Raw genomic sequence first — 24190 nt, 5'->3', positions numbered from 1 at the left:
CCCAGTCTCAGGTGTTTTGCAGACTGCATCAGGTTTTCTTCCAGAATGGTCCTGTATTTGGCTCCATCCATCTTCCCATCAATTTTAACCATCTTCCCTGTCCCTGCTGAAGAAAAGCAGGCCCAAACCATGATGCTGCCACCACCATGTTTGACAGTGGGGATGGTGTGTTCAGCTGTGTTGCTTTTACGCCAAACATAACGTTTTGCATTGTTGCCAAAAAGTTCAATTTTGGTTTCATCTGACCAGAGCACCTTCTTCCACATGTTTGGTGTGTCTCCCAGGTGGCTTGTGGCAAACTTTAAACAACACTTTTTATGGATATCTTTAAGAAATGGCTTTCTTGCCACTCTTCCATAAAGGCCAGATTTGTGCAATATACAACTGATTGTTGTCCTATGGACAGAGTCTCCCACCTCAGCTGTAGATCTCTGCAGTTCATCCAGAGTGATCATGGGCCTCTTGGCTGCATCTCTGATCAGTCTTCTCCTTGTATGAGCTGAAAGTTTAGAGGGACGGCCAGGTCTTGGTAGATTTGCAGTGGTCTGATACTCCTTCCATTTCAATATTATCGCTTGCACAGTGCTCCTTGGGACGTTTAAAGCTTGGGAAATCTTTTTGTTTCCAAATCCGGCTTTAAACTTCTTCACAACAGTATCTCGGACCAGCCTGGTGTGTTCCTTGTTCTTCATGATGCTCTCTACGCTTTTAACGGACCTCTGAGACTATCACAGTGCAGGTGCATTTATACGGAGACTTGATTACACACAGGTGGATTGTATTTATCATCATTAGTCATTTAGGTCAACATTGGATCATTCAGAGATCCTCACTGAACTTCTGGAGAGAGTTTGCTGCACTGAAAGTAAAGGGGCTGAATAATTTTGCACGCCCAATTTTTCAGTTTTTGATTTGTTTTTCAATGTCGTTCCACTTCATGATTGTGTCCCACTTGTTGTTGATTCTTCACAAAAAAATACAGTTTTATATCTTTATGTTTGAAGCCTGAAATGTGGCAAAAGGTCGCAAAGTTCAAGGGGGCCGAATACTTTCGCAAGGCACTGTATCTTCTCATGCACGCAATAGGGTATATACATTGCACAGTAGCCCATGGGCAACATGTTCAGCCCAATATGTGGACTACTGTACAGGTAGACCCAGGTGGACATTTGAATAATGGAATCGATTACACCCGTTTGTTTAGAGCAGTGTATATTCCAATGCAACACGTGACTGTTGTAATGTCTTACTAGCTGTCTGCTGGGAGACTTCTCACAGGCGAAGGCGAACGACCCTGCAGTCACAAACTTTAAAAGAAAGTAGAAACAATATCTGTTGTTTCAATTGCTACAGATGTGAAAAAAGAAAACCAAACCCTCCAATGATGCACACAATATAACATATGTGCATATATGCATATAAACAGAAGCCAGAGGAAGCTTGGACACCTTAATTGGGGAGGATGGGTTCATGGTAATGGCTGGAGCAGAATTGGTAGAATGGTATCAAATATATCAAACACATGGTCACCCTTCAATGTTGTGATGCAAAAATATTGGCTAAATGTATTGCTGATAGAATAAACAAGGTCCAACTGGACATTATTCATCACAATCAGACAGGATTGTTAAAGGAAGATATATTGGAGACAACATTAGGCAACTACTAGAAATAATGGAAAACAAAAAAAAAAAATGGAAAACTAAAACGATCATTTTAGCAATTTTGAGAAAGCATCTGATAACAGTCCCTGGATTTTTTAACTCTCTCATAGGATGGGTAAAAGTCATGCATAACAATCCTTTATGTGAAATAATAAATAACAGTTACTTCTCTGAGAACTTTGGATTGTCAAGAGGTGTAAAACAAGGTTGCCCTCTGTCACCATACCTCTTTATTATGGCCATTGAATGGAACATAATATTTTGTGTAATTTTGGAGTCACTTTTATATTGTAAATAATAATATAATATGTTTCTAAACACTTATGCATTAATGTCGATGCTATCATAATTATGGATAATCCTGAATTAATCGTGAATAATGATGAGTGGGGAAGTTACAAAAGCACAAATATCATTCCCCCCCAAAAGTACTAACCTCCCATGTCTTGGGGTTATTATATTTGTACATCTGTAACATTAATGTAGAAGTGTTCAGAAACATGTTCTATTCTTATTTACAATATACATTATTTACCATTCATTTATATTGGGCACAAACAAATCTGAAACAGAACCAAAAACAAACTGCAAATATATCCAACAAATTTGTAGTCACAAGCTTGATGTAGTCATTACGTGCTATGAATAATTGGACCAATGACTTTTTACTACTTTAATACATACAGTGGGGGAAAAAACATATTTAGTCAGCCACCAATTGTGCAAGTTCACCCACTTAAGAAGATGAGAGAGGCCTGTAATTTTCATCATAGGTACACTTCAAATATGACAGACAAAACGAGAAAAAAAATCCAGAAAATCACATTGTAGGACTTTTAATGAATTTATTTGCAAATTATGGTGGAAAATAGGTATTTGGTCACCTACAAACAAGCAAGATTTCTGGCTCTCACAGACCTGTAACTTCTTCTTTAAGAGGCTCCTCTGTCCTCCACTCGTTACCTGTATTAATGGCACCTGTTTGAACTTGTTATCAGTATAAAAGACACCTGTCCACAACCTCCAACAGTCACACTCCAAACTCCACTATGGCCAAGACCAAAGAGCTGTCAAAGGACACCAGAAACAAAATTGTAAACCTGCACCAGGCTGGGAAGACTGAATCTGCAATAGGTAAGCAGCTTGGTTTGAAGAAATCAACTGTGGGAGCAATTATTAGGAAATGGAAGACATACAAGACCACTGATAATCTCCCTCGATCTGGGGCTCCACGCAAGATCTCACCCCGTGTGGTCAAAATGATCACAAGAACGGTGAGCAAAAATCCCAAACCACACGGGGGGACCTAGTGAATGACCTGCAGAGAGCTGGGACCAAAGTAACAAAGCCTACCATCAGCAAGGGCATTGAAGATGAAACGTGGCTGGGTCTTTCAGCATGACAATGATCCCAAACACACCACCCGGGCAACGAAGGAGTGGCTTCGTAAGAAGCATTTCAAGGTCCTGGAGTGGCCTATCCAGTCTCCAGATCTCAACCCCGTAGAAAATCTTTGGAGGGAGTTGAAAGTCCGTGTTGCCCAGCAACAGCCCCAAAACATCACTGCTCTAGAGGAGATCTGCATGGAGGAATGGGCCAAAATACCAGCAACAGTGTGTGAAAAACTTGTGAAGACTTACAGAAAACGTTTGACCTCTGTCATTGCCAACAAAGGGTATATAACAAAGTATTGAGATAAACTTTTGTTATTGACCAAATACTTATTTTCCACCATAATTTGCAAATAAATTCATTAAAAATCCTACAATGTGATTTTCTGGATTTTTCCCCCCTCATTTTTCTGTCATAGTTGAAGTGTACCTATGATGAAAATTACAGGCCTCTCTCATCTTTTTAAGTGGGAGAACTTGCACAATTGGTGGCTGACTAAATACTTTTTTGCCCCACTGTATGTATGCGAGAGCTGTGTATGCATCTCTGTGTGTGCGTCTCTGTGTTCCTCAAGAAAAGAGGTAAAACAGAAAGCTTGCCTGAATTAAAGTTCCTGGCCACTAGGAGCACCGCTTCTTGATGAGCATTTTCTTGTTTGCGGTCTTAGTGCCAGCATCGGTTTGTGGTGGTAAATAGACGGCTACGAATAATATAGATTATAACTCTCTTGGTAGATAGTGTGGTCTACAGCTTATCATAAAGTACTCTACCTCAGGCGAGCAGTACCTTGAGACTTCTTTAATATTAGACATCGCACACCAGCTGTTATTGACAAATAAACACCCACCCCATTCTCTGTAAATGCCGATGCATGGAAAATACCACCAGCTCTATATTATCCGTGTTGTCGTTCAACCACGACTCGGTGAAACATAAGATATTACAGTTTTTAACGTCACGTTAGTATGGTAGTCTTGATTGTATATCATCCATTTTGTTTTCCAATGATTGCACGTTGGCAAATAGAACAGATGGTAGTGGGGGTTTACTCACTCGCCTACGAATTCCCAGAAGGCAGCCCGACCTCCGCCCCCTTTTTCTCTGTCTTTTCTTCACGCAAATGACGGGGATTTGGGCTCATTCCCGAGGAAGCAGTATATCCTTTGCATTGGACTCGTTAAAGAAAAAATCTTTGCCCAGTTTGAGGTGAGTAATCGCTGTTCTGATGTCCAGAAGTTATTTTCGGTCATAAGAGATGGTAGGAGCAACATTATGTACAAAATAAGTTAAAATATAAGTTACAAACAATGCGCAAAAACAAACAAAATAGCACAGTTGGTTAGGAGCCCGTAAAACAGCAACCCTCCGGCGCTATTCAAAGCTGTCATCAAGGCAAAGGGTGGCTACTTTTAAGAATCTCAAATATAAAATATATTTTGATTTGTTTGACACTTTTTTGGTTACTGCATGATTCCCTATGTGTTATTTTATAGTTTCGTCATTGTGTCACTTCTAATCCAAAGTGCTGGAGTACAGAGCCAAAACAACAACAAAAATATGTCACCGCCCCAATACTTTTGGAGCTCACTGTATTGCCTAATTAAATAAAGGTTAAATTAAAAAATGTAAAAAATAAAACCACAATTGACACATCATTCCCTTCACTTCAATTTAAGCTATTATATAAATACTTGCTACAAAATGAATGCTCAATACAGTATATGGGGCATTGAACAGTCAGCCTTGTTCAGATTCTGCCACGAGGAAACAGAATCAATAGAATATATTTTCTGGTACTGTCCATCGTGGCTCACTTTTTTAATCAGGTCCAGGAATGGTTGTTATGTCATAATATCAGGGTTCAGATGGAACTACAAAATGTACTGTTATGGGATCTGAAAAAAACGATCAGTCAATGGGAAATATCATTATACTCTTGAGCAAAGCATGTATTTTTAGGGCAATATCGGTAGAAATGTAACAAATAGATAGGTTCAGGACCCTCGTAAGACCCTCATAGTCAAATGGAGGGATGTATTGCAAAAGAAAATAGCAAAATGGAATTATACTGAGAAAGATGGGTTAATCTGTGGATATCGGAAGGTATGAGTTAAGATCAGAATGAATGGTGGATTGGCCAATGTGAGTGAAAATCCAGCACTTGAACAAATGTGGAATATGTGTATCATTTTTCAACTACAGGTACTGTAAATGTGAGTGAAATAGCTTTAAGTAGCAGTAGAACTATTGTTGTCCATTAGTTTACTCCAATTAGAGTAGAGATGGTATGGCAAGGGGGAAAAAGTATAGAGAAAAATAAAACAACATGGTTTCCATGTCTTTGATGCCATTCCATTTGCTCCGTTCCAGACATTATTATGAACTGTCTTCCCCTCAGCAGCCTCCTGTGACAGAAACAAAGTTATTTATGGCTTTATTAAATTAGGATCTTACCAAGAAGCCTATAAATAAAGGGAGCATAAGTTGTAGTTTGGGTAAGCCAATGTCCATGTAGTACAGAGGCACAGCCAACAGCACCTGGAATAGACCCAGCAGTATCGCCACCACCTGGTGGAGAAAAGAGAGAAATGCATCTAAAGGAACTGTGACGATGATTACATAACTCAGCTCTGTGGTCCGATTCTAGCCTTCTCCCAGTTCCATTCATTCTTGCTCATGAGAAATGACTAGTGCAAAAAGTATGATGAGGACAATCGGTCCTTCTAGCCCTTGCTTTCACCAGTCCAATGCGTTTAAGTCCATGAGGAGGAAGTAAGCAAGTGCGTACTCCGTGGAGCAAGTGTCTGATGCATGGTGACAAGATAGATATATGAATTCCACTATTAAAAGACAATTGAATGGTACAATAAGGAGGGAAAGAGCAGTCTGGTAGATGTATTGACTATCTATATGTATGAGTGTTTAGTAATCATTCAATTCATGTCCATTACTCATTCAATTATCTTACCGCTACAACCTCTGGGTCAAACTTGATGAAGAGGCGATGTAGTTTAGGACCACCTGTTCCTGACTCAGTGGATGACATCATCCTGAATTAAAGGGTTTGGTCCAGGAGAGAGGAGAGGAAAGAGAAAAGAGAGAGAAAGAAAATGAAGAGGAGAGAAGAGAAAGGAGAGAGGAGAGGAGACATGCTTATCAGAATCAATCACAAAATGTAACCAATGCAAGGCCCTAAAAATTGTACATTGACTCTGCACCGGTACCCCGCCCTGTATATAGTCTCGCTATTGTTATTTTACTGTTGCTCTTTAATTACTTGTCACTTTTATTTCTTCTTCGTATCTGTCTTTCTTAAAACTGCATTGGTGGTTAGGGGCTCGTAAAGTAAGCATTTCACCTGTAAGGTCTACGACCTGTTGTATTTGGCGCATGTGACTAATAACATTTGATTTGATTTGACAAACACAAAATGTAATCACAGGCACTGGAACGCAGATAAACGGTAGAATGCATGTTTGCAATTTTGGGTTCTCAAAGGTTTGATTGGTGATTCACACAGAGTTCTATGCTTCCAGCATGATATTTGAACTCTGCTTAAATAAAGGGATACTTCGGGATTTTGGCAACGAGTACCTCTTTTGATTGATTTAATTTATTTGGCAATTTGTTAAATCAATACATAGCTGGTGACGCCTCCACATACAATTTAAGAAAATCATCAAGGATGACACAATAAAGCTTAACAGCCTATTTCCAGTGTGGTCCTTTTGAAGAGGTAAAGGGGAAGTGGGAATACCACTAGGTTAGGCAGCGATTGTAATGACAACAGACAATGACAGACACAATTGTTGTTTGTTTCACAACATCCGATAATTAATGACATTTCCGTTCCAAATAAACAACTATGGACAGGTACATCTTCCTTGTCTCACATACCCTTAATATACAGTGCCTTGCGAAAGTATTCGGCCCCCTTGAACTTTGCGACCTTTTGCCACATTTCAGGCTTCAAACATAAAGATATAAAACTGTATTTTTTTGTGAAGAATCAACAACAAGCGGGACACAATCATGAAGTGGAACGACATTTATTGGATATTTCAAACTTTTTTAACAAATCAAAAACTGAAAAATTGGGCGTGCAAAATTATTCAGCCCCCTTAAGTTAATACTTTGTAGCGCCACCTTTTGCTGCGATTACAGCTGTAAGTCGCTTGGGGTATGTCTCTATCAGTTTTGCACATCGAGAGACTGAAATTTTTTCCCATTCCTCCTTGCAAAACAGCTCGAGCTCAGTGAGGTTGGATGGAGAGCATTTGTGAACAGCAGTTTTCAGTTCTTTCCACATATTCTCGATTGGATTCAGGTCTGGACTTTGACTTGGCCATTCTAACACCTGGATATGTTTATTTTTGAACCATTCCATTGTAGATTTTGCTTTATGTTTTGGATCATTGTCTTGTTGGAAGACAAATCTCTGTCCCAGTCTCAGGTCTTTTGCAGACTCCATGTTTTCTTCCAGAATGGTCCTGTATTTGGCTCCATCCATCTTCCCATCAATTTTAACCATCTTCCCTGTCCCTGCTGAAGAAAATCAGGCCCAAACCATGATGCTGCCACCACCATGTTTGACAGTGGGGATGGTGTGTTCAGCTGTGTTGCTTTTACGCCAAACATAACGTTTTGCATTGTTGCCAAAAAGTTCAATTTTGGTTTCATCTGACCAGAGCACCTTCTTCCACATGTTTGGTGTGTCTCCCAGGTGGCTTGTGGCAAACTTTAAACAACACTTTTTATGGATATCTTTAAGAAATGGCTTTCTTCTTGCCACTCTTCCATAAAGGCCAGATTTGTGCAATATACGACTGATTGTTGTCCTATGGACAGAGTCTCCCACCTCATCTGTAGATCTCTGCAGTTCATCCAGAGTGATCATGGGCCTCTTGGCTGCATCTCTGATCAGTCTTCTCCTTGTATGAGCTGAAAGTTTAGAGGGACGGCCAGGTCTTGGTAGATTTGCAGTGGTCTGATACTCCTTCCATTTCAATATTATCGCTTGCACAGTGCTCCTTGGGACGTTTAAAGCTTGGGAAATCTTTTTGTTTCCAAATCCGGCTTTAAACTTCTTCACAACAGTATCTCGGCCCAGCCTGGTGTGTTCCTTGTTCTTCATGATGCTCTCTGCGCTTTTAACGGACCTCTGAGACTATCACAGTGCAGGTGCATTTATACGGAGACTTGATTACACACAGGTGGATTGTATTTATCATCATTAGTCATTTAGGTCAACATTGGATCATTCAGAGATCCTCACTGAACTTCTGGAGAGAGTTTGCTGCACTGAAAGTAAAGGGGCTGAATAATTTTGCACGCCCAATTTTTCAGCTTTTGATTTGTTAAAAAAGTTTGAAATATCCAATAAATGTCGTTCCACTTCATGATTGTGTCCCACTTGTTGTTGATTCTTCACAAAAAAATACAGTTTTATATCTTTATGTTTGAAGCCTGAAATGTGGCAAAAGGTCGCAAAGTTCAAGGGGGCCGAATACTTTCGCAAGGCACTGTATAATCAATCAATCCCAAATATATATATATACATACACACACACACACACACACACACACACACACACACACACACACACACACACACACACACACACAAGACACAAGACAATCACAACATAATTAACAACACTTTTGAGACATGCTACTATTTAGCCATTTTTTTCAGTGAGAACTTGAAACTACCTATGGAGGTTGTACGTTTCCAATTCTTTGGAAGATTATTCCAAATAATGGCAGCCGAGTATACAAATGTTTTCTTTCCCCATACCACTATTACATCTAAAAGGAACAGTGTCAGTTTCACTCCTTCTCGTTGAATAGTTATGGTTATCCCTTACTAAGTTAAAGTAGTTGCATAAGTATCTGGGGACCAGACTGTGGACAATCGGATGTACAAGACACAATTTTATCTCTCCTCCACTTTAAGCCATCGAAGGCTTTCAAAGTGGGAAGAGTCGAGATGCTGGAAAGTTTAAGAATCATCCTGATTCATTTTGTTCTGAGATGTCTGCAATGTATTTTGCAATATCCTGGGGGCACTACTGTAACAGGAAGAGCATGCATAGTCGAAGTGTCACTGAACAAGAGCCCCTGCCAATGTCCCCATTGCATTCTTATCCAGATATTTGGAGGTTCTAGCCAGGAATCTAATTTGATGGTTCACTTCGGCGATAACATTTCGTGCCATGCTCCCTTTTAGATCTAGCACACATCCAAGATACTTAACAGAGGATTTTGCTGCGACTACATGTCACTTACTTCCACCTTCAAATCTGGGGATTTCCTCAGTTTCACTTTGTACCCGAACAACATGGACTCTGTTTTTCCAAGGTGAAGTGACAGCTTATTGTCACATAGCCATTTACCGAGGGCTTTCTCAACCACATTTTTTGTCTTTGTGGGAAAACAACAGTGCAGAATCATCTGCATACAGTGGGGCAAAAAAGTATTTAGTCAGTATAAGTATAAAAGACACCTGTCCACAACCTCCAACAGTCACACTCCAAACTCCACTATGGCCAAGACCAAAGAGCTGTCAAAGGACACCAGAAACAAAATTGTAAACATGCACCAGGCTGGGAAGACTGAATCTGCAATAGGTAAGCAGCTTGGTTTGAAGAAATCAACTGTGGGAGCAATTATTAGGAAATGGAAGACATACAAGACCACTGATAATCTCCCTCGATCTGGGGCTCCACGCAAGATCTCACCCCGTGTGGTCAAAATGATCACAAGAACGGTGAGCAAAAATCCCAAAACCACACGGGGGGACCTAGTGAATGACCTGCAGAGAGCTGGAACCAAAGTAACAAAGCCTACCATCAGCAAGGGCATTGAAGATGAAACGTGGCTGGGTCTTTCAGCATGACAATGATCCCAAACACACCGCCCGGGCAACGAAGGAGTGGCTTCGTAAGAAGCATTTCAAGGTCCTGGAGTGGCCTAGCCAGTCTCCAGATCTCAACCCCATAGAAAATCTTTGGAGGGAGTTGAAAGTCCATGTTGCCCAGCAACAGCCCCAAAACATCACTGCTCTAGAGGAGATCTGCATGGAGGAATGGGCCAAAATACCAGCAACAGTGTGTGAAAACCTTGTGAAGACTTACAGAAAACGTTTGACCTCTGTCAAGTATTGAGATAAACTTTTGTTATTGACCAAATACTTATTTTCCACCATAATTTGCAAATAAATTCATTAAAAATCCTACAATGTGATTTTCTGGATTATTTCCCTCATTTCGTCTGTCATAGTTGAAGTGTACCTATGATGAAAATTACAGGCCTCTCTCATCTTTTTAAGTGGGAGAACTTGCACAATTGGTGGCTGACTAAATACTTTTTTGCCCCACTGTATAGGAAAAGGTCACAGGTATGGGTAGATTTCAGATCATTTATATGCAATAAAAATAAAAGTGGACCCTGCACACTCCCTTGGGGTACTCTGCAGTTCAACATTTTGGGTTTAGACAGGGTCTCATCCACATCCACCATCTGTTTTCTTTCTTGCAGGTAAGAGCTGACCCATTTTACTGCTAAGTTGTTAAAGCCCATGGCTCTTAGTTTGATTAACAGAATCTCATGATTCACTGTATCGAACGCCTTTTGTAGATCTAACATGACCATAACACAAAATGTCCCTCCGTCTACTTCCTTCCTTATGCTGTGAGTCAGATATAGTAGGCAGGTGGTCAGTGGAATGGGATTTCATAAAGCCAGATTGGAGCTCATAGAATAGGTTATGTAAAGAAATATAACTGTCAATCTGCTTGAACATAATCTTTTCCATGACCTCCGAATAAAGCCCACAGGATTGAGAGAGGCCGATAGTTTCCATGATCTAACTTATTCCCTTTTTTTATATACAGGAATGACCCTTGCAAATTTTAGTCCACTGGGAAAACAGCCTAGTTCAATAAACAGATTCACAATGTGAGTTACACAGGGGGTGATAATTACCGCAGCATCCTATAGAAATATAGGATATAGCACAGTTGACTCAGACACCTTTTCAAATGAAAAATCATCTTCATGAATCCCCTGCTGTGAGTAAAACATCTGGACCTGACTCTCCCCATAGCAACCTTCCTCGAATGTCCAAGCTAAGAGGATCTACTTCACCGGAGTCATTGCCAAAATCCCGAAGTATCCCTTTAAGCATGTGCATGTTTATGTTGAGCTGTAACTGCAAGAGGGGCGAGGTTCATTTGACCTAGCAAGGACTTGGATTGTGGTGATGAGTTGTGTGAATGACTGGATGAGAGAGAGCGAGAGAGAGAGAGAGAGAAAAAAAAATAAGAGGGAGGGAGGGAGGGAAGGTGGAGAGGGAAAGAAGCACGGAGGGAGGGGGAGAGAGAGTCCGAGAGAGAATAAGATAAAAAAGGAGAGGGGAGAGAGGCAGGGGGGGGTCTGACAGAGAGAATGAAAACCACATGTCTGAGTTGGCCTAGTCCCTATTGGATATAGTGGAATGTTGCTGCTCGATGAAAAACAGATGTGCACAGTGGGCTTAGGGAGAGACGGGGGCGGGGGGAGATGTATTACAATGAAATCAAGATATGGGGCATGGGAACATTTCATTTCCAGACCAGCTTCACCAAACATTATTCTAGAGCGTAGAACGCTGTTCAAACACAGACCTCACTGCATGCACTATGCACTCTACTGTATTCGAAGTGGGGAAGGGTTTGCTTGTTTAGGCCAGCAAACGAAATAAGAGGAGGGGAGAGAGGGAAGAAAACAAAACAGGGGAAAGAGCAATGAACTACGGTACATTACCACGGTCCAGCCGACTGGTCTGAACTGTATTGACGCAACATGAAGTTCAAGGACAAGTGAATGTGAGGGGGGCTTGGGCAGAGCACCATGCACACATATCCGCCATAATAGAAAGATAGTCTTCTTTTATTTATTTAATTAGCCTACATTTTATTAAACCTTTATTTAAAGATACAGGTCAGTTAAAAACAAATCTAGAACGCCTATTTACCATTCTTATTTCTCAATCATCTTGTTCTGTTGCCTACACATCAGGACTAAACTGCCATGTTCTCTCGATTCCCCCTGAAGATCAGCGCAACTTCATCCACCATTTATGTAAATAAATAAAAATTAAACGGACTTTTTTTTTAAAAACGGACTTACCTTGAGGAAAACCGCCCCTGTTGTATGCACACGGTCCTTTATTTTGTTGCAAAATGACCGTGTAGGTCCAGGCTGTCACAAAAACGGTTGCTACGAATGTTTATATTGACTATTGTATCACTGTCTACCAAGACGAGGGGGTGACAGTGGGCTATGGGTGGAGGCTTCGCACCAGTGAAAGTAAGCTAATCCTACTCATGTTTCGTTCGTGCCAAGAACGGGCGGAGACACAAAAAGTTAAGGGAACGGACTCGGACTGGCTATGTTGCGAAATCAATTTTTCTAATTCGTGGATTCGGCAACAAGAAGTTGAGTTTGTGGAATTAGGCATACTAGTGATTTTGTATCTGAAAGGAAAAGGTAAGATGCGTCGATTGTCCTAATAGGTATTTTGATTGTTTAACGGTACACCCTGGAGGTTTCACTATTGTTGTATAATTAATCATAATTTAAATAAAAGTGTTGGTAAAGTGAATCTCTTTAATAGCATAACAATTGAACACACATTGCGTGTGTCCTTTTCCTGGACCCCCAGTGCCAAAGGACTCCAGAGCGCAAGGATGGCTGTGTCGGTCTCAAGGGACCTGTCAGTGAGCGTGACCACGGACATCAACTCGGATAAACTGACCGACAAACAGCAGGCTCTGCGCGAGAGCATCCAGAAAGGCGAGCCGAAGGCTTTGGGGGTGAGCGTCAGATGTCAAAGACTATTTTTACTTATTTTTTTTTATAGATGGAGATGCTACAATAGGGGTGGTTATTATTGCATGTTGTGTTCAGCCCTGTGCATTTAATGTCCTGTTTTTATTTTTTTTCTCATTATGTTTGACTGATGCATTTAAGAATGAAATACAGTATGTATTTGTACATGACTCATTATATTTACTGTCTCTATAAAGATGTCAGACATTGATTTGTGGTGAACGCCTGGAACCTAATGTGTTTGTGTCAATAAGACAATCATATTATAAAACCCTTTTTACATCAGCAGTTCCCACCAAGTGCATTTACAGTAAACCGGCCTGTATGTGTGTGCTTGCATCTGTCTGTGTGTGTGATTGTGTGTTCTATCTATCTATCTATCTATCTATCTATCTATCTATCTATCTATCTATCTATCTATCTATCTATCTATCTATCTATCTATCTGTCAGGTGTCCCAGATAATGATTGGGTTGATGGTGATGTCCTACTCCATCCCCCTCCTCTCCACTGAGTTCACAGAGGTCGTGACCTTTGGGGTGCCCTGGTGGAGTGGCCTATCGGTAACCTAGTAACCTAACCTTCACTCATACTCACTCTCTGTACTGAATGGTTACATAAGTTATTCTATCAAATTTGTTATTGTGATTACCAGTTGTTTTTTTTTAAGTGTTGCCATTCAATTTCATTATTGTTTTATCAGCTAATGCACTCATTCTTTTAATCATTGTTTATGATATTTGATTGACAATTGGGAGTTGTTTAAATCTGCTGTGTCTAGTTCATAGCAGCAGGAGTCGTTGCCATAGTGATGGAGAAACACAGCAGTATGAAATCGGTGAGTATGAATACCATCACACGGTATGCTTGCGTACACACACTCACACTAGTGATCTCATAACCCGCAATCCCCATGGTTATATCCGCGGGCCGTCCAGGTTTAGGGCAATGATGTATATAAACTCTGGATTGCTAATTCTATGTATTGGCCAATGAGAGGCTTTGAAGCCACTGGTCGGCAATATTAGCACTCCCCAGAAAATCAGTCCTCCATAGAGAGAAATAGTAATGGCGTCTTTTTGTAGGCACTAACTCCGCCATGGTTCATTGGACAAAGCCTATTGGGAAAATGAATGGCGTTTTTGTAGTTTTTTTTGTTTAAAACCTCTTAAGGGTTGCAGCCTTTTTTTTCCAATTTCCACCTAAAATGAAATCTAATTGCCTGTAGCTCAAGACCTGAAGCAAGGATATGTATATTCTTGATAGTTTTTGAATGGAAACACTTTGAAGTTTGTGGAAATATGAAATGAATGTAGGAGAATATAACACATTAGATCTGGTAAAAGATAACAGAAATAAAAAACAAGAGGTTTCTCAAAAATAATTGTTGCATCATCTTTGAAATGCAAGAGAAGGCCAAGACAGTGAAGTAGGATTCTAGGTGTCATTTAGACGTTGTCCACAAGATGGCAGCAGTTTGTGTGCAACGTTTCAGACTGATCCAGTGAACAATTACATCACTACACAATATTTTGTATTAATTCTGTCAGGAGTTTGCCCAAATGTGCCGAATTGGTCAATTTAAGGATGTTCAAGTACATTCAACCTTTATTTAACTAAGCAAGTCAGTTAAGAACAAATTCTTATTTTACAATGAAAGAGTACCACGGCCAAACCCTCCCCTAACCCGGATGACGCTGGGCCAATTGTGCGCCGCCCTATGGGACTCCCGATCACAGCCGGGTGTGATACAGCCCGGGATCGAACCAGGGTCTGTAATGACACCTCTAGCACTGAGATGCAGTGCCTTAGACCGCTGCACAACTCAGGAGCCTAACATTACCTTACATAACTATAGAGAACATACAAAAATCCTATGGCAATAAAACATTTAAGTTTACACACTGCCAGAAATGTCATATATGATGGATCATTAGCTTCCCCACAGAAAAGACAGCAGGTGTGGGGTGTGTCAAACTGTAGAACCCAGTTCCTACATTTGAATATAAAAATGGATTTTATCAAACAAAACTACGCAGCATTTTATGGGACCCTTAGGATGACAAATCAGATAAAGATTACTGAGTGTAAGTACATTATTTACCTTCAGAGGTGAATGTATCAAACCATGTTCTGTGATAGAAGTGTTTTGTTGTTGTGCACTATCCTCAAACAATAGCATGGTATTTTTTCACTGTAATAACTACTGTAAATTGGACACTGTGGTTAGATTAACAATAAGACATGTCTATGTCCTAGAAAGTTGGCTGTTGTTTACAACGTCATTTTAGTCACATTATCGCATATTGAGCAACAATTGTCCCGATTTAGGGACACCGATCCCATAGAGGTTATTAAACGCCCAAAATAAGGTTTGTAGTAAACACAGGCTTAGGAGATCTTATACGTTTAGTTCTATGAGATAATCTTCATCAGCTAACATCACCTTTTGTGAATTTTGAAGAATTTATGTAATTAAAAAAAGCACATTAAGCACTTCATAATAAAGGCTTCATAATTCATAAAGGTCATGTTAACTGACTCCTATCATCTCATAGAACAAAACTTATAAGATCTCCTAAACCTGTGTTAACCTCTGACCTTATTGTGGGTGTTCATTTTTCGCATAGGGATGGCTGAATGAACCAGCGGTAACTGATTTCCGGGTTTTAGGGCTACAAGCTGGCAAGTTCTATAGGATTGAATGGAATTCGACATTATTTCATTTAAATGTTTCAAGGACAAAATTGGATGTATTTAAGTATTTTTGTTGTTTTAGTGGGGACAGTAACATTAATACTTTCAAAAAATTATACTTTAAGGAAAATGTTTTTAGGTATTGCTTTATTTGTATGTTTAGCTCATATCGTATCATTTAAAAGTATGCATTAAGGTGTCTGTAATAGAATAAACATGGCAATAGCTTCCAAAATATATATTTTTTTACAATGGTGTTGCGGTGCCAAGATGGAGGCACGGTGGGTTCAAAACAGTGCCCCCTATCATCTAGTGTTTATATATACATCATTGGTTTAGGATTATGAAATATTATGCAAATGAAGGGCGGGTAGGTGGCAGTTGGGTTGAATAAAGAGAAAATAATACATACAAAAATCTATACATGTATCATTGTTGTGCAATTTATATCTAGGCCTATAGACTACATTTAGGGTTTTCTTTAATGTTTTTTGCATTAGTGCGAAAGCCTAAACTTTGGGGCCTAACTTTACGCGCGCCAACACCAAACGCTTTTGGGAAACACACATCGAACCACTGAGGCAAAAAGGACAATACCGGAGTTTAATTCAATAAGAAAAAGCTGCGAAATAGAGAGTTGAAAATACAGAGACGGGAGGGCCATAAAAGTAATGTTGGGAAAGATTTGGTGAAGTGGTAAAAGAGGATGATAACAGTGCATATATTATGTGTGAAGATTACGAATAAGCTATACGACAGTCACAAGATGGGGACTTCAAATAGGCCTGTGACACGTCAAGGGAACTGTAGCCTACTGTTCAGGTGGGTTTAATTGAAACTGAAATCTGGACACTAACCTCTCACATAGCCTTAATATGAACTCCTGCAGAATTAAGCATTTCTAGGGTAAAATTATACACCAAATGTACATTTTGACTCGGGAACAGGAGTAGAGAAATATTATTTATTTCAGAATCTTGAGAGAATGTGAATGCACAGTTAGGGACCGGCTGTAGAGCTGCGATCTATCAGCGTCATAAAAGCTGATAGTATTTCAACCGCATAAATACGCATCCAAGCCAAACTCAAATCTTATCAGAAACATGTTGGGTCATTTTCACAGCTTTCAATTTCCTTACAACTGGTCAAACAGATTCTGGTGAGCAAGGGTTTATTTCGTTTTCTAGGAAACATATAATGACAGAAGAGAAGCTGCATGTATCCAATAATAGACAAGTTGACTCACAAATAGCCTAGCAAAATTATAAGCAGAAACATATCTAAAATAGACACACACAAAAAATCCAGCACCCCCTGTCAAAAGAAATTCTGCCATCTCTGACTCTAGCCTACAGCGCATTTATTTATTTATTTGTAGGTCGGGTGCGAGCCTCAGATTTTCACTTTATCACAGATATACACACACACACACACACACACACACACACACACACACACACACACACACACACACACACACACACACACACACACACACACACACACACACACACCCTACATTATAAAAATGTACACTATAATCAATGAGGTCTGGCCCCTGACTCCCACCCCTATCAATTCAATTCAAGGGGATTTATTGGCATGGGAAACATGTGTTAACATTGCCAAAGCATTTGAGGTAGATAATATACAGAAGTGAAATAAACAAAAATGAACAGCAAACATGACACATACAGAAGTTTCAAAACAATAAAGACATTACAAATGTCATATTACGTATATATACAGTGTTGTAACGATGTACAAATCTCTTCCTCCCTCTCTCTCTCTCTCTCTTTCTCTCTTCCTCTGTCCCTCTAGCTGAGTGTGTGTATGGTGGTGACACTGGTGGCCATTTTGGTTTCTCTCCTGGCCCTCATCATCTACTTCATTGATCTCCACAACAACCCAGAGGCACCGTGTAACCACCCCCTGGCCCCCACAACACAGGACAGGCAGGAGTATGAATGTAACCACCAGCACTATGCCACTGTTAGTACCTCTTTCATCATTGGTCTGTTTGTGTGTGTGTGTGTGTGTGTGTGTGTGTGTGTGTGTGTGTGTGTGTGTGTGTGTGTGTGCGTGCGTGCGTGCGTGCGTGTGTCGCCAGTATCCAGTATCAGTCAAAAGTTTGGACACACCTACTCGTTCAAGGGTTTTTCTTTATTTTTACTATTTTCTACATTGTAGAATAATAGTGAAGACATCAAAACTATGAAATCACACATATGGATTCATGTAGTAACCAAAAAAGTGTTAAACAAATCAAAATATATTTGAGATTCTTCAAAGTAGCCACCCTTTTCCTTGTTGACAGCTTTGCACACTCTTGGCATTCTCTCAACCAACTTCATGAGGTAGTCACCTGGAATGCTTTTAAATTAACAGGCGAGCCTTGTTAAAAGTTAATTTGCAGAATTTCTTTCCTTCTTAATGTGTTTGAGCCAATCAGTTGTGTTGTGATAAGGTAGGATTGGTATACAAAAGATAACCCTATTTGGTAAAATACCAATTCCATATTATGGCAAGAACAGCTCAAATAAGCAAAGAGAAATAACATTCCATCATTACTTTAAGACATGAAGGTCAGTCAATACAGAACATTTATTCAAGTTCAGTCGCAAAAACCATCAAGCGCTATGAAGAAATTGGCTCTCATGAGGACCGCCACAGGAAAGGAAGACTCAGAGTTACCTCTGCTGCAGAGGTAATAAAAAGAAGAGACTTGTTTCAGTCAAAGCTTAAAGCTTGGTCGCAAATGGGTCTTGCAAATGGAAAGTGACCCCAAGCATACTTCCAAAGTTGTGGCAAAATGGCTTCTGGACAACAAAGTCAAGGTATTGGAGTGGCCATCACAAAGCCCTGACCTCAATCCTATGGAACATTTGTGGGCAGAACTGAATAAGTGTGTGCGAGCAAGGAGGCCTACAAACCTGACTCAGTTACACCAGCTCTGTGAGGAAGAATGGGCTAAAATCCACCCAAACGTATTGTGGGAAGGTTGTGGAAGGCTACCCGAAACGTTTGACCCAAGTTAAACAATTTAAAGGCAATGATAGCTACCAAATACTAATTGAGTGTATGTAAACTTCTGACCCACCGTGAATGTGATTAAATAAATAAAAGCTGAAATAAATCATTCTCTCTAATATTATTCTGACATTTCACATTCTTAAAATAAAGTGGTGATCCTAACTGACCTAAGACAGGGAATTTTTACTAGTATTAAATGTCAGGAATTGTGAAAAACTGAATTTAAATGTATTTGTCTAAGGTGTATGTAAACTTCCGACTTCAACTGTATATACTGTATTCTATTCTATTCTACTGTATCTTAGTCTATGCCGCTCTGACATTGCTCATCCATATATTTATATATATTCTTAATTACATTCCTTTACTTAGATTTGTGTGTATCGGATATAAGTTGTGACATTTTTAGATATTACTTGTTAGATATTACTGCACTGTTGTAGTAGAAACACAAGCATTTCGCTACACCCGCAATAACATCTGCTAAACACATGTATGTGACCAATAAAATTTGATGTGATGGTCGAATTTCTGCAAAGAAAACATTAATAGTCAGAATAATAATAATAAGAAGAGACTTGCTTGGGCCAAGAAACACGAGCAATGGACATTATACCGGTTGAAATCTGTCCTTTGGTCTGATGAGTCCAAATTTGAGATTTTTGGTTCCAATCGCCTTGTCTTTGTGAGACGCAGAGTAGGTGAACAAATGATCTCCACATGTGTGGTTCCCACAGTGAAGCATGGAGGAGGAGGTGTGATGGTGATTTGCGGGTGACACTGTCTGTGATTTATTTAGAATTCAAGGCACACTTACCCAGCATGGCTACCACAGCATTCTGCAGCAATATGCCATCTCATATGGTTTGCGCTTAGTGGGACTATCATTTGTTTTTCAACAGGACAATGACCCAACACACCTCCAGGCTATGTAACGGCTATTTGACCAAGAAGGAGAGTGATGGAATGCTGCATCAGATGACCTGACCTCCACAATCACCTGACCTCAACCCAATTGAGATGGTTTGGGATGAGTTGGACTGCAGAGTGAAGGAAAAGCAGCCAACAAGTGCTCAGCATATGTGGGAACTCCTTCAAGACTGTTGGAAAAGCATTCCTCATGAAGCTGGTTGAGAGAATGCCAACAGTGTGCAAAGCTGTTATCAAGGCAAAGGGTGGCTACTTTGAAGAATCTAGAATATAAAATATATTTCGATTTGTTTAACCCTTTTTTGGTTACTAGATGATTCCATATGTGTTAGTGCATAGTTTTGATGTCTTCACTATTATTCTACAATGTAGAAAATAGTAAAAAATTAAGAAAAACCCTTGAATGAGTAGGCGTGTCCAAACTTTTAACTGGTACTGTACGTTGTTACCCCAACGTGTTTGTAATGCATCATGTCTAAGACTCATTGAGAAATTATATTTAATCTGAAATGATAAATCTCTCATATTCAAATGATCTGTTTCGTCACAATGCAATATCACAAACGATGTGTGACAAATGTTCTTACAAATGACTTGCTCTCAGTTTAACTTTAGCTCTCTCTCTCTCTCTTTACCTCAGGTGTTCAGTTATGGAGTAAAGTCGTCCCTCCTTCTCTTCACCATCATCCAGATCACCATCTCCTCAACGCTCTCTTACATCATGTACAAAAAGAGGAGGAGTTTTGGACCATACTCAGTAAGACAGACAGGAAAATACATTAAAGGGGAACTTTAGTATTTGATTCAATTAACAGTTGTATATTACAAGATTACCATGAACATTATATATTTAGTATTTATTAGGATCCCCATTCTGCAGCTACTCTTCCTGGGGTCCAAACAGGGTTTAAACAATTACATCACAGTAAAACACAACAGCCTACATCATAAATAAAACAATACATCATAAAATACATTATTACTCTATTATTGCAAATGTACAATATAAAGTCCACACTACCACAACATTACAATGTGTATGTGTGTGTGTAGAGTACATGCAGATTACAGATTACAGTGTCTCCTGGCCCATAGACTACTTTCCGGGTTAGGAACCATCGAACCATCTAGGCCGTCATTGTAAATAAGAATTTGTTAGTAACTGACTTGCCTAGTTAAATAAAGGTTGAATAAAATAAAATTTAAAAAATGGTAAAATACTTCCCCTTTAATATTTTGTTTATCACTGTAATATTCGTTATTATCTGGGGTATTATTGCTGAATTACCATGATCATATTCATGATAGGATGTGGTGGGAATAGATATTTACATTTTTTAACTTGGATTTATTTGCGGGTATGTTCAGTCTAAATGTTATTATTATATGTCTATTGTTTATGATCACAACATATGCTTGCCATATTGAAAACAAGAGTGCTGGCAATGAGGAATACTATTTCAAGACAGAATCCAAACAAAATGAAAGGGGGATAAAAACAACGCCTATTTTTTCAGAGAGATTTTTACCGTACAAATAAAATATTTACAAGATTGTGTAAATACACAGGGCAATAGAGTAGTGACAATAGAGTAGTGGCAATAGAGTAGTGACAATAGAGTAGTGGCAATAGAGTAGTGGCAATAGAGTAGTGACAATAGAGTAGTGACAATAGAGTAGTGGCAATAGAGTAGTGGCAATAGAGTAGTGGCAATTGAGTAGTGGCAATAGAGTAGTGACAATAGAGTAGTGACAATAGAGTAGTGGCAATAGAGTAGCGGCAATAGAGTAGTGGCAATAGAGTAGTGACAATAGAGTAGTGACAATAGAGTAGTGACAATAGAGTAGTGCCGTGAAAATTACCGCCAGGGACACCTGAAGTCAATGTAAAATGTTCCTTCACATTAGTTAATCTATTTTTCTACTCTCCCTTTTTCTTTCTTTCTCTCTTCCAGTCTCTCAATCAAGATGTTCCCACGACTCCCATACTGGTCACTGCCCCCGACTTCAACTGACCAATCACATCTCCAGACAGATTTCCACCAATTCCCCTGTTATGATACTGATGATTTGTCTGCCACTGATGGTTTGTTTAAGTTTCTACCATTGTGGCTTTATGTTATGTCTTTGAATGTGTAACGTGAAGCTGTGGAATTGATTTGGGTGTGATTCCATAGTATGCAGTGTTTTACTACCATGCAGTGTTAAATAATGGTTTCATTTTCCCTAAATTCCTCATTTGTTTTGTATATTATCACCTAAATAAAATCATTTGTATCAAAAATACTGTTCTTCAAAATGCATTTGAAAAAATGACCTCCATCTGTTCTGATATTAAGTCCCGCTCATCTTCTCTCCGGATAGTCAGGACAAAGTGTTCTCTCTCTCTAGAACACAAGTAAGCCTTGTCCGAGCCAGAACGGCCCATAGGGGCTGGAGCCTATCGCCTGTTTCTGCAGCGTGAGGCAGCGTGATGTACAAGTACACCTCATGGACAGGACGCTAGAATGCCTAGAATGACAGAACAACATGAAGAAGATTTAGTCAGCAATGTCATCAAAAATGTCCTCTTAAGATTCTCCAGGAAGTGTTTCTGTCACTAGGTTATGGATGTGCTCTGGGAGCCAGATTAAACCTCCAGTGAATGGATGGAACTGAATGGAACCATTTGGAACAGTTGACTTCATTTTGGTTGGCTCCCATGTACAGTACACTTCCTGGTATCGTTCGAATCAAAGCCTTTTCTCCCATTCTAGGCACTAGGCCAGAGAGATTCCACTCTCGTCTCTATCCATTCAAAACACACACACACACACACACACACACACACACACACACACACACACACACACACACACACACAATGTGACTGGGCCGTCCAGCTGCCGACCTCCTGACCTCCCTCATCTCTTCCTGTTCTGTTCCCTCACAGTCTCTCCTTTCAGAGACATGGAATGTGGCCCAAATGGCACCCTATTCACTATATAGTGCACTACTGGTCAAAAGTAGTGCACTGTATAGGGTATAGGGTGCCATTTGGGAGGGAGGCAGGGTTACAGGGTAGTGGAGTGGCTGAGCCGTTCACTGCTTTGATGGAGTCTTGACTCCAGATTATTCAAAAAACTCATTGTTTTGTTTATTTCTGGCCCCCTCTTCCATTCCATCCCACACTCTCCCTCCCACACACAATCCACCCCTCTCTTTTTCCATCCACCCTCCTCACCTCCTTTTTTTCTATATCCTTCTTTCTCGCTCTTTACATTTACTTATTCACTGCATTATTACATTTGTTTTTTATTTACGAGGGACATATTAAATATTAAAAGCTCTTTATAAATAAATATACATGATTATTTTCTCTCCCTCCCTATTTTTCCCTCTCTCTGAACATCTCCCTGGTATCAGAAGGGAAGACGTCTTTATTTGTAATTTGAGTAGCCTAGTTACATATCTCTGTTCTTTCTGCCAAGGAATTTTCAGTACACGGAAGACTTCTGTCCAACGGCCACAAATATCCCATTGCTTTCACTGACAATTGACAGCAACAGGGTGTACTTTTCTTTTCTTGCCTAAACAACCCAAGATCTTTACAAATAGTGAATTGAATCTACTGTATCTGGTCGAAGAACAAGTGTATGCACATTTGTCATTTTGCGCCACCAAAAGAGGTTCGTATTTAGATCAATATATGGCTTTGCTACCACCTAGTGGACATGACCAGTTGTAAAACAAAAGCAACAAAATAACCTGGCCATTCATTTCGCGCGCCCTCCAACGGTTGTGTTGGTTTGTTGACAAGCTCTAATACCTTAATGAGCAAACTAGTTTGCTTACATGAACTAACTGATCAATGTTTGTAAAGTAACGTGATACTATAGAAAGGTAGTAAGCTACTTTAGTTAGTTCACCACTTCAATGTGCAGGAGAGAGAAGATAGCTAAGTGCTGCAATTAGCTAGCTACCTGAACTTGATGTGCTAGCTAGCTACTAGTAACGTTAGCAGAGTAGCTAGATAGCTCGGTAGCTTTGATATTTGACCCATTCTGCGTGTTTATCTATCGTAACACACACCACATGCTCTTTGTCACAGCTATGGAGAAAACCCAAGCGAGGGATCTCAGCCTAAAACCGATCGTGATTGCAGGCCCTGTGATCAGGGACAAGAAGTTTCTGCAATGGCTGGGCAAGGTCCTAGAGCTCAGCTGGCTGCGGAACAAGGACATAGAGGCAAGGCCATATGAGTTCACCTATAATTTGGATAGGCCCATTTGTCCATTTATTAGTGATGTTACACCTGACTTGCACACCTACTCCATGATGATAAATACCTGGTTCAACTCTTTGTGTTTCCTTCAGGAGCGCAAGGGGCTGTTGGGAGAGTTGCTTCCCTCCTTCGCTAACGGAGCTGTCGAGAGCAACGACTTCCTCTCCCTCCAGGAGATCCTAGAAAATGTCTGCAGTAGTGTGTGTGTGTCTGTGTTTTCTTTATTTGGGTACAGTTTCTTCTCTCTCACACACACACGTGTCTTGCATATACCCCCCCCAGATGGATGTGAACTGTGGGGACTATGACGGCACCAAACCACTGCTGAAGGCCTGTG

General features: G+C 40.0%; 1 protein-coding gene across 1 annotated transcript; it reads left to right on the top strand.

Moving 5' to 3' along the window:
- Window positions 1–12349: 12349 nt before the first annotated feature.
- On the top strand, window positions 12350–21888 carry LOC139418879 (transmembrane protein 176). The gene is made up of 7 exons (XM_071168645.1): window positions 12350–12587; window positions 12763–12913; window positions 13382–13492; window positions 13711–13767; window positions 17448–17618; window positions 20230–20346; window positions 21545–21888. Exons 2-7 carry the CDS (start codon window positions 12788–12790, stop codon window positions 21602–21604), a joined length of 642 nt encoding a protein of 213 aa, XP_071024746.1. The 5' UTR covers window positions 12350–12587; window positions 12763–12787; the 3' UTR covers window positions 21605–21888.
- The last annotated feature ends 2302 nt before the right edge of the window (window positions 21889–24190 follow it).

The sequence above is a fragment of the Oncorhynchus clarkii genome, chromosome 10 (assembly GCF_045791955.1).
Source record: "Oncorhynchus clarkii lewisi isolate Uvic-CL-2024 chromosome 10, UVic_Ocla_1.0, whole genome shotgun sequence".
NCBI lineage: Eukaryota > Metazoa > Chordata > Actinopteri > Salmoniformes > Salmonidae > Oncorhynchus > Oncorhynchus clarkii.
This window is presented reverse-complemented; position numbering and strand designations above follow the sequence as displayed.